General features: G+C 39.3%; 1 protein-coding gene across 1 annotated transcript in view; it reads left to right on the top strand.

Annotated features, from left to right (window-relative positions):
- Positions 1 to 12,243, top strand: part of NTRK1 (neurotrophic receptor tyrosine kinase 1) — a 56,239-nt gene that overhangs the window by 19,259 nt on the left and 24,737 nt on the right. Inside the window, exons 2-8 of the mRNA XM_072427971.1 lie at positions 1,322 to 1,396; positions 2,423 to 2,494; positions 9,028 to 9,096; positions 10,351 to 10,505; positions 10,635 to 10,777; positions 10,871 to 11,006; positions 11,456 to 11,785. Of these exons, the coding sequence (XP_072284072.1) occupies positions 1,322 to 1,396; positions 2,423 to 2,494; positions 9,028 to 9,096; positions 10,351 to 10,505; positions 10,635 to 10,777; positions 10,871 to 11,006; positions 11,456 to 11,785 (980 nt within the window). The remainder of the gene's footprint in view (positions 1 to 1,321; positions 1,397 to 2,422; positions 2,495 to 9,027; positions 9,097 to 10,350; positions 10,506 to 10,634; positions 10,778 to 10,870; positions 11,007 to 11,455; positions 11,786 to 12,243) is intronic.

Raw genomic sequence — 12,243 nt, 5'->3', positions numbered from 1 at the left:
GTACAGGAGATGGTCAGAGACTGCAGACATTGTGCAGGAGATGATCAGAGACTGCAGACATAATACAGGAGATGGTCAGAGACTGCAGACATAGTACAGGAGATGGTCAGAGACAGCAGACATGGTACAGGAGATGGTCAGAGACAGCAGACATGGTACAGGAGATGGTCAGAGACTGCAGACATAGTACAGGAGACGGTCAGAGACTGCAGACATTGTACAGGAGACAGTCAGAGACTGCAGACATAGTACAGGAGACGGTCAGAGACTGCAGACATACTAAAGGAGATGGTCAAAGACTGCAGACATACTACAGGAGATAGTCAGAGACTGCTCACATATTAATCGAGATGATTAGAGACTGCAGACATTCTACAAGAGGTGGTCAGAGACTGCAGACATACTACAGAGATGGTCAGAGACTGCATACACATTATGGGAGATGACCAGAGACTGCATACATACTATGCATGAGATGGTCATAGATCACAGACATACTACAGGACATGATCAGAGACTACAAACATACTATAGGAGATGGTCAGAGACTGCAAACATAGTACAGGAGACGTTCAGAGACTGCAGACATAATATAGGAGATGGTCAGAGACTAATAACATACTACAGAAGATGGTCAGAGAATACAGACATAGTACAGGAGGTGGTCAGAGACAGCAGATATTCTACAGAAGATGGTAAGAGATTGCAAACATTGTAGAAGAGATGATCAGCAACTGAATATACTGTATACCACAGGTGAAGGAGAGCTGAAATGTTATAGAAGTTTTGTAGAGTTATCATACTTTAGGGGATGGTCATTTGTTACATGAGACTTGTAGAAATCACTGCTAATACAGCCCCTTTAAAAATCACTACTTCATATTTTTGCACCCTAAAGTATCTCGCCTTAAAGAATTACTTTTAAAATTTCTCTAGCCAAGAATCACGTTGAAAAAGGGTGAAAGCACATAAAAAGGGAATAATGTAAAAGAAACAAAACCATTTAGGCATGAAAATACCAGGGGTCCATATGTGACCTCTAATTTCAAGGTTGGGTATAATGGCATTATAGTAAAGTGATCTTTGTGCTTTACATGCTTCATATTTGATATCTTTCTATCTCCTAATAAAAAATAGGTCCCCTTCTGTGGTGATCACCTAAAGGCTGGCGATTATGCGCAGCGAAGCGTCACATATAATGACCCAGACTGTGACTGTGCGGTGACATTGTAACAGAGATGTTGTGGCCTTGACGTCTCTTTGCCTCTCTTGCCTAGGGGACTCCTTAAACTTTGATTGATGCATCTGTCTTTTCCAACAGGGTGATCGAGAATCAGAAGGACTTGTTGAACCTAACGCGAGCGGACATGAAGAACTTCAGAGAGCTAAAAAATCTGTGAGTATTCAGCTCTCACTTGTCTCCCAATGGACAGACATTAATTTTTCTTGTCATCATGTCTCCTAGATGGATGATTCAGGATGTTTAGGGTGAAGGGAAGTGACCTTGAGTGAGGGGATGGCCTGAAAGCAGAATAGGATGGGGACCAAGTTCAATGCAACATCCTCTCGAAGGATCAGGGTGTTTGTGAAACTCGTATTTCATAGTTAGCTGCCCCATTCTCCTTTTTCAATAAAGTTGGTGTTAAATTTTGTTTAGCCAAAAAAGTTCCAATAAAGCATCCTTGTCCTTTCCGGTTAAACCCACCTAAGGCAAGTATACGTATGCATTTATCATTAGCTTCCAACAGTTAGTGGAGCATTTTTGATGAATGCGAAAAGCAGAGATTGAGTTGGATTCCATGGAACAACATAAACTAAAACTGACCTCAACTTGATCCTAAAGTGAGTTCACTGGTCCATGAATAGTAATTGCTAAAGCAAACCTGTCAAGAGACTTTCCTGATTTATTGAACAAGTCCTGATTACTTAAATGAGGCTTTCTCCCAGCCCTTCTATGCCCTGTCTGTGCCCTAGGCAAAACCAGAGCCTTGACTTGAATAAAGCCATATATCAAAGTTGGAGATCCCTAGTATATGGCCTCATTCAAGTCAATGGGGTGTTCGAGCACATGATTAGCCAGAAGGAGAGTGCTTGGAATGTCAAAATCCAACTAGTCCATGGCTGTGCAATGGAAGAAACTCAGTGGACATTAGGGCTCTTACATCGGGACTTGTTTACTCAACAAAGTTGCCTAATTCAGCCCAAAGCCATTTAGGTGAATGGGCCTCCAGATCAGTAACTAGAGAGTAATATATCTAATTTTTCCCATATTTCCTAGGGTATTGATTTTACTTTCACAAATAAGTAATATTATATAGAGAACTTTAGTTTTCCATATGATGCATACAGTAGGTTCCTTGGATGGGATCATAGAACATAAAGTCCATTGGTCCTTAACTACTGCTATGTTTTATATCCACAGGACCATTTCCAACACGGGCCTCAAATTCATTTCAGAAGATGCTTTTCAGATGAACCACCGGATGACTCACATGTAAGTGATCCTTCTGTGAAGTTGATTTTGGTTTGTCCTTTGGAATTAAACACAGCAGAAAGAATGGAAATCATGAGTCAAATGAGAATTTGCTTCATATTTCACCTATTCACACAATAAAAAAGATTATTGTGTGAATATCCACCAGACTGCTGTTTTTATGTTGCACAGCCGTCTGGTGGATATTCGTCAGCCGTCAGCCTTAGATTGACCTTTTTATTCAATTACTTGTTGGGTGAATATATAGAAACTCACACTAAGTAGAAATCAAAGTGTCAGTGCGTACCTGTCATGTTTTCTGAGCCTCCCAGTTCAATGAGTTCTGTCTACCTAGATTTCAACTTTAGGTACTTCTTTGACCCTTGATCAAAATCCAATCTCAGTCCCTTAGTGAGAATGCATAGAATGTTGAAAAGCTATAGGTCAAAGCTCATGCAAGTGGTTCCTCCATGGTTTGAAAGAGAAACCTCCGCTGGCACACATCTTTTTTTATCAATTTGAAAGAGACTTCAAGACACATTGGCTTGATTTGGTTTTAAAGCTCTCTGAGACTGGAGAAGATAGACTATCATGGACTAAGTTATCTAGTCCAGGATTAAACATATCAAGAATAATGTTCCTGGGGCTTCTTTCATGGTCTTGGGAAAACTGAAATTCCAAATTCCAGTTTTCCCAAGAACCCAAGAATAGACTCAATGTGATCACCGTCATCTACAAGAGTGTAATGTAGATATTTGTTACTATTTTCTTCTAATTTTCTTTTTTTGTGACTTATGATTTTTTTTAACTAACAACTAGATCTTGCATTTGCATTGTGTTTTAGTGTTTTTGTTGACATCCTATAAAGTCATCATGTATGGGAATATTATAAAACATTACTATACTTTTCTGCAATAAACTTATGCTGAAAGGCATTAAGCCATCCCTATAGCCTAGCGGCTTCCTTTGGAGATTTCTGGTCATAATAGATGTCTATACTGGCTTTTAAAATACATGCATGGTTTAACCCAGGATTCAAGGCTAATTAAACTGCGGTTTGCGTGTTGTAGTAATTAAGAGTATTGACTTATTCACTGTTCTGAAGTCTTGATCCTCAGTTAATCCTGAGCCGAGAGTGATCAGGATATTAGCACTCCAGAAAAAATGAATCGATTGCTGTACACAAAAGGAGATATTCTGACACCAGTATGAAAGTACTGCAAGATTTTCATTACTCCATGGTAAATGGATAGGCTAGTGCTTGGGGCAGAAAAAGCAAAGGACTGTTTTTTTTCTCATTATATGTACATGAACCAACAAGGGAATTATATTTGACTAGGCAAGTATAACATTAAGGTATTAAGAGAACCCATACAGACCTATGCATTATGGGAACACACATGTTTTGTGCAGAACATGGGTATAGGTATCTGGGAAGCTGTGCAATTGGGGGCCACGTTTCTTATTTGCTCTAGATCCCATTTTCATGATGATCATCCCTGCTTATAGGGCCATCAGGGCCATAATAACATTTTACCTAGAAGTTGTATTTTAGTTATAAATGCAATATGGCAGACTCATTACATGTATTCCCTGAGTCATTCCCTGTAATATTACATGTGTTGGATACTCTAGCAGTGAGATCTTCCTGACATGGTTTCTAAACTGTCCACCTGGGAGCTTTGAGAGTCTCTGGCTCACTTTTTCTTCTTGGTCACAATGGGTTTGGGACCTGGAAACCCAGCACAAGGATGGTGAGAGCATCTTATAATAGGTACATTGAGTGTACACACCTAGGAACGCAGTTCTAAGGAGCCAGGAACCACTCATAGTGGGCACAGCAGGTACAGAGACCTGGGAAGTCAGTACAGAGATGCTGGGAACCCTTTCTAATGGGCACAACAGTTGTGCAGATCCAGGAACTGGGATGATGAGAACCCCTCATAATGGGCACAGGAGGGTTATAGACCTAGGAGCTAAGCTCATGAATAGTGGAAACTGATTATTATGGGCACATTGGTTGTACAGATTTAGGAACTAAGAGTAGAGACCAACAAATAGAGGGATTTTTTTTATTTGCTTGGGACTAATCAAGGTCCAAGGAACTGGTGCCATTGCCATTGAGTTTAATTGTGTGGCTATTGCCGTTCCTCTAGCATTGGCAGAAATGTATTTACACTGAAAAAACTCAGTTTTGGGTAGACAGACTCTAACAATTATAACTTAATTGTTTTCGAACTCTGGCACCTTACTGCCATATTTTTTCTGTAATTGACTATATATCATATCCTTGTTATATCCATAGAGGCCTCTCTTGTGCTTAGATCTGTGGATTTTGCCTTGTTGTTAATAAAATGTCTTACTGAGCACTTGTTTTGTTGTTCTTCAAAGTTATTAAGTGTTTTTCTGGAGCGTTCCTAATTGCGGGAGAGCGATTTTGGCATGGTGCATGCCACTAATGGAGATTTCACCACTGAGGTGATTGGGATGAGTAATTAAAAATAAATAAAAGGCTTCTGTATTTTTCAGGTTTGATGAGAATTTATTTCTCTTAGGTATGAATTTCCTGCTCCCTGGATAGCGTAGCTTCTCCCTACGTGAACCTACCTGCTGCTTCTTGACTAGTCTAGTTATTAGCTTCCATCATGGGGATTGTCATAGATCATTTCCTCCTTAATGTTATCAAATTTAAACACTTAAGGGAATTTACAGCCAATTAGCTTACATGTACATCAATATATAAATAATTTACAATTATTTTATTTAATTGCTATGCACAGAAGTATAAGATGATAATAATGCATCTGACATTCAAGAGGCCCTTAATCTCAACAATATTAATGCCATTTGTTTTATTTTTTTCATTTCTTGGAATGTAATAAACTGCAGATTGATGCAGTAAAGTTTCTGGCAGTGTAGGGAAATGGTCAAGCCTGTTTGATGTTAGGAAAAACTAGGCCATTTGGCAATTATTGGTCCCACTTTTTTTTCCTGGACCCTAATAATGGGCTTCATGATGTGAGTTCTATTTGGGCACAGCAGACTTCTTATCTAGCAACAAGTGACAATTGCATAAATAGCAGGAGGAAAATAGTAAGGGACCTTGTTCTGGAACCTCATCTTCTTGGATGGCAACCTTTCAAAAGCTTCCAACTTGAGTTCACATTGGCTTTCTCCAGGCATCAGCCTTGAGTGGTCCATGGGTACTGAAGTTCCAATGGCCAAGTAGTTGCTTAGAATCTCTTAGGCCTAAGTGTTTTTTTTCAACTTCCCCTGATACGTATCTGCCTAAAGACTTGTTGCCTTATGGCTAGGAAGTCTGTCCCAGTGAAAACCAACGTCCACACCACCTGCAGGAGACACATGTCACCAGGAGGGGGTTCTTGATCTCTACCAACAACAAGGCTTAACTTAAATTACCTCTATCTCTAGCCAAAGCCCATCAAACTCAAACATAGTTTCAATTTGTGTAACTTTCCCCAGCAAAGTGAGTTAAGTAGGCCCATCAACAACTGACCAATTGTGAATCCATTCACTATTCCAATAAATGGACAAATCCCAACTATAACGCTGTCACCTTAAGACTTCCTAACTCGCCTAGTTGTTGTGATGGTTAAATTGCATCCTATTTTTTCCTATCATTGGGTAAGTGGAAAATTTTCCTGAATGACCTGCCAAACCACATTTTCGCCCTCTGTGGTACCTGCCTGCTCATTTCACCATTGGCTGCTAACAGTACTACCCTAAATATGAACCCTATCCTGAATTATTACAGAGTCTTTCAGCTTGCCTGTTCCTTTTTGACCTGGTTTTTTCCTTGCTTTTTTGCCCTGGTTTCCTTGACGTTGTTGATTACAATGTTCCCAAACCATTTAGATGTGTGGGCAGCTTCAGTACATAGATGTACCTATATGCACATTGGCACTATAACCCGCCACGTGAAATATTTAATATCAGTAAATACAAAACAACAAGTAACACATGTCAAACAGTTTGACCAGATGTCACTGATTTTCCAACCTTGGATCATCCCAATGTGCAGGTATCATTTTTTCAAATGGATAAATGCAATTAAGGAAGATTGTCAAAACAAAAAGCAGATACCTTAGAATTCAGTTTACAATGTTATCCATTTGCTATCGCTCACGTCAATTGTAAATGGCAAACTTGTAAACAGCATCAGAACACAGCGTGCCCTGGTTTTCAGAGCAGACATCCCGTCACTGTGGTGGGCCTTGGCAAAGGTAAATTAAGGTTTATGTTGAGGGATGTTTTTACCATGCCACAAACCCTCATCATCTGTGTGTGATTACAATCAATATTTAGATGTTACAGTTGATTGTTTTTGTATTTGTGTTTTGTGTCTTGTTTGCTGCATCATAGTTTTGCTTTGTTTGGCTTTGTAGTTTAGTTTGAGATGATGTTGGCTTAAGGCCATGAAACCGGGACCTTGATCTCGGGGTCGAGGTGGCTGCATGTGTTCAAATCATTTTCCCTTTGAAAGGGTAAATTATTTGTAAAAGAGTTTAAACTGGCAAAGCAATGAAGGAATGCAAAGTACTATAAACTATAACAGAATGTTGAGGACGTCAGGTACTAATGTTGGATGAGTAGACTTGGAACATAACTGACATTTCAATTCATTAGAGTTGAGATGAGGGCTTTGGAAAGAACACTCAACTTCCTCCATACCGAAACTCATCAAACCATTTCTTAATTGTGCCGGCATTGTGCATGGTGGCATGTCATGAGCAGAAGAGGTATGTATGGATGATGAGTAAAGAATGAACTTCTTTTATTTGGAGAAATATCGATAATCAGTTCATTTTTTATGTGTTAATTCCTCATGGGACCCATAATCAGGCTCATGGTAAAGGTGTGCCCTCCACCCTGTTTTTTAGCTGCTATAAGGTATCCCTCTTTCCCATCTCAGAAATCTGGGAGGCATGGGGACAGCGGTTTGGTGATATCAGTGCTTGCTGCGGAATATGATATCTGGGCAGCTGGGCTCAGCCAGGACTGACAGCAAACACTCATTTTCACTCCCCTGTGGCCAATCATTGACCTGACAAGAGCTGAAATGGATCTATGCCCACCACCCTGGGCGATGTGGAACTGATACTGTGCACACAGGCACGTGTAATGGTATTTACAGCTGTGTGGATCTGTCATCACCCAACTAAATGCAGCCGATAATGACACACTTTTCTCATTAGACCACAGTCACAAAGGAGAAACTAAGACAAGAACATCTTGGGAAAATATTGAGAAACATCTAGACAATTGTAAAAAAAAAAAAAAAAAAAAAAATATATATATATATATATATATATATATATATATATATATGTTGAAGTTAATAACCCGTCGTAACCCTTCTCTAAATAAGTATTGTAGGTTTCCTTGCTCTCCATCTTGAATTTTAGGTCAGGCTGGCAGTGGAAAGGCTTAAACTAACTTCTAATAGGAGGAAGCAAGGATAATGCATGCATTGCGACTGATTTACTGAAGAAATAAATATTCACTAGTGAACCTGTGTACACAATGCAAGTGAGCATAGAACCATTGGAATAAAAAATGTTTGCAGTCAATGGTCACAATAAATGCTTAAAAATTTTGGAGTTTTACGGGAGTCCATCTTTGAAAAGCTTAAATATATACTTATATATACTTCTCATATGTTTTAAAGACGTAATTGGGAAGATTTCCACCTGTCCTGGAGTAGAAGCCTATCACAGTGACATAATAGTGAAGGGGTCTGGACCACGTATGGTGCAAATTTGCAAATCAAAGCAACTTAGAATTTGGAGCAACAGGATTAGGCACTGGTATATTTTGGCACAGAATGGTTGTTCTTTGGTGCAGAGAAGCCATGTTTAGTAGAAAGGAGTATACAAACAAAAGTTTAAACTGACTTAGAAGAGGTTTCAGAAAGTAATACGATTACATTGAGAGTAAGTGTGGGCATTAGTGCTTGGGCTGAATTTAGAGGGGAGTTAGTGTGAGGGCTTGGGTTATAGTATGTGAGACAGTTAAGGTTACTGAAAAAGTTAGTCTGATGATTTATGTTAGGGTTGGGGTTACAGGTCATGATAATAAAATTGAAAGCATCAAGATTGGTCATTGCCCTTAAGTTTGCATCCATACACATACCCAGCTCCAACGTCCCAGAGTTCCAAAAGCTTAGAGACGTCTGTTGTGTCTTACCAGGTTTGGTGGGGAATGCATAAAAAAGGAAACATAAAACAAATTTATATTAATTAAATAATAATGAAATATAACAAATCAATGTAATTCTTGTACATTTACCCAGCTATGCTTCTTGTACTGCAGGGAAATGTGAGAGTAGACAGCAGTCTGGTTTTTTAAAGAGGCCACTGTACTGCAGGATTGGTTTCAGCAAAAGCAACCATATGTGCGATCTTTAACCTTCCTCTTCCCTCTGGTGCTGATAGCTTCACTCTTCTATCCGCAAGGTCTTTCTTTCACTCTTGACTTGAAACAAAACATCTGCCCAATGTCTTATCAAAGTGATTTTTTTCTTCTTTCCGTAGTAACCTGTCGGCAAATTCCCTGGTGGCATTGTCATGGAAGACATTCTACAACTTACCTCTCCAAGAATTGTAGGTTAACCAAACTTTCATCAAAGTAATTATTGTTTGCTTGGTTATGTCTCTGAGGAAGTAGTCTAGGGATCGTTTATTGACAGAACCTGTCAAAGCAAATATATTTAGCTTTCATTACATACCCCTAGTTGTCTTCAACATGTTGAAACAATAAACAAATCAGTGTCTTCATGTACAGTCATTATACTAAAACTGAAACTCCAGAAACATCTGCCAGGTTCATCTTACAATGAGTTCACCAAACTTTCCTTATGTAACGTTTTGTACATATTGAACATGTGCCGATGTGGTGTGTTCGATGAAATGTTTAAAACTGAGATGTGAATGGGAATTAGTAGCCTAAATACAAGTTGCACTGGCATCACCTTAGATGTAATCTCATTATAGAGAAGATTTCATGAGGAAATTGGCAGAAAGGGTTTTTTTAGGGTCAGTCTGGAGACTCGGGGTCTACTAGAAAATATGAGAAAGTGGGTCCACCTGAACACATAGCTTTACTGGTTCAATGGCACATTTTTGTAAGCAGCGGGGACCCAACAGAGGTTGAAGCGGCTGTCCTGTTTCCCTCTTAATGGCTCGAAAAAATTTTGGAGGCACAACCGGAGTCCTCTATTTGCCCAGTCCAATCCTGGGTTTTATGAACAGTAATAAATAGCACTTGCACCTTCCATTATATTGGTTTTCCAATTAGCGTGATGATTTTTTTTAATTGTATAGTTAGTGGGCCGGTGACCAGGTTTTAGTGCTTAACTTCAGTGGGGAAAGTAAGATCACCAACTTGATTTTTGTCATGCTAGGTGCCCTAATTACAGAGAATTCACTTTTTTTAGTGGGTAAGAAAAGTCAAATATATGTTGTTCAATTGCATAAGACCACAGACTGTTGATCAAGGGAACATCCGATTGCATTACAGGATCTGGAAGACATTTTTTACCACTGTTGGAGCAAATTTAACCATTGTTTTTTTGTTTGCTTTCCTCTGGATTACCTATGTATATAGGGTTATTTAGAATATGTTTATCTTCCTAGTGGTTGAACTTGAAGGACTTTTGTCATTTTTAACCTGACCAACTACATAACTATGTATATTTGGCCAAAGTTAAGCTTTTCAGACTTGTCCATCTTCTACCCCATATTTGTCACCATATTTGAATGTCTACCTTATGGAGTGTATTATGAAATATGAATATTGGCCTTTTGTTGCCTTCCCTCATGTCTTGTGTTTTTTTTTTTTGGCTTTTAATCTTGCAGAGTCCTGATGGAAAACCCCTTCCAATGCTCTTGCGAAGTGAGATGGATTCAGATTCGTCGAGAAGAAGGATGGGCTGACCTTGGAAACCAATCTTTGAGCTGTTGGGATCAAGGTCTAGAGTACTTCATGGAAGTTGCCAATATCTCAGATTGTGGTATATATCCTATTTTATTATAAGCAGGGTAGAAAAAAAAAGGCAATAAAAACTTGGCATGAAGTGGGGTTAAATTTATTTATGAAATGTTTTTGGAAAATTGCTTCATGGTGTCATATTTTGTATCAGATCGTCCAGAAGTTCACATCACGGAGCAAAACCTCACAGTTCTTCATGGGGATAATCTCACCCTTCATTGTAATGTAGCCGGTCAACCGAGACCAACAGCCACCTGGATTTTGCCAAATATTAATCCTCAGTATGAAATTGAGGTAAGTGTATAATGTGAACAAACTCAAAAAAAGAAATACAGAACAGATGGTATACTGTAATTTTATTTGGTTCTTCATGTATTGTCTCTGCAGCAGTCAGATGGTCCTGACACAGAGCTCTTCCTGCACCTCTTCAACATCTCCTCTGGATTTAATAAGCGGGATGTCACCTGCTGGGCTGAGAACATGGCTGGTCCCACTAGGAAATTTGTACAGCTGGACGTCCGCTGTAAGTAGACAAAATTGTGTTCATCACAATCACTAGCACACATTCAGACAAGAATGAAAATAAGTAATAGGCATGGACCATAGCTGGTGCCATGTCATTGGTATTCTGTGTATCACTGAGGACCACCAAGTGCTAGAGAAGAGACAAAGAGTTTGCATGGTTTGAGGATTTGCATGACAGTCATGAGGACTTCTTAAAAAATGCAAAGAAAGGGGCCTTCAAGAGAGAGAAGGTGGGGTTTGTCTTTAAGGGGACTTTGTTTTTGTTTTCATATATTTATACCAGTGGGTTCAGATTTTTTTTAAATCAAACATAGAAATGGAACGTTATGCAGAATGAATTGGGTAGTCTTTCTGGTATTACAGTACTACAGGTGCTCCTTAAAAATATCTTGGAATTTCCATTATCTGTGTAGATATTTTTGTCATATGTATCCCTTTATATTTTAGTCCCGGCAGTCGTTGTTGAATTAGGAGAAGCAGTCCTACAGCACCATGTCTGTATTCCTTACACGATCGATGGAAACCCTGCCCCTGAATTCAGTTGGCAACTCAATGGGCAGATTTTGGACATGAATGCCTACCAATACACAAAGTTACTGGAGTACAGAGAAAACGGTACACTTATCCATGGCTGCCTGTACTTTAATAAACCAACCCATGTCAACAATGGCAATTATACCCTTCTGGTGTGGAATGAACTGGGAAGAGACAGCAGAAGTGTGTACAGCACGTTTATGGACAATCCATTTGACTTTAATCCAGAGGAACCCATTCCAGGTGAGATTCCACAATGATAGAGACAAAATGAACTTCTAAGCAGAACACAAATCCAACATTTCTCACATCAGCTTATACAATATTCACACATTATTCTTTTCCTGCTAATATACAGTAGTTGTAATGCACAATCAATGTACCTATAGGGTCAAAAGTATGAGCACAACCATCTTGTGAACAGGTAACTGGTGGCTGCCTAAGGTTATTCATAATTTTGAGTGATTGACTGTCAAACCATTCAGGTTTAGCCTTGCAGGTTCAGAAAAAGTTGACAAGTGGCAGATGGCAACAGGAATGTTGCACCTGAGGTCCACATAGGGAGAAATTCAATATGGCCCTTGAGTTGAAAGTAGTCTCCTTAAGGTTCCTTGACAGCCTGCATCAGAACTGAGATTTGCTGGCAGAGTGTGTCCAGTGGTGAGACTCTCCCGTCAGTTTCTGTTATGGCTGACTGCTAA

The sequence above is a fragment of the Pyxicephalus adspersus genome, chromosome 12, assembly GCF_032062135.1.
Source record: "Pyxicephalus adspersus chromosome 12, UCB_Pads_2.0, whole genome shotgun sequence".
NCBI lineage: Eukaryota > Metazoa > Chordata > Amphibia > Anura > Pyxicephalidae > Pyxicephalus > Pyxicephalus adspersus.
Note: the sequence above shows the minus strand (reverse complement) of the source record. Positions and strands in the feature narration are given on the sequence as shown.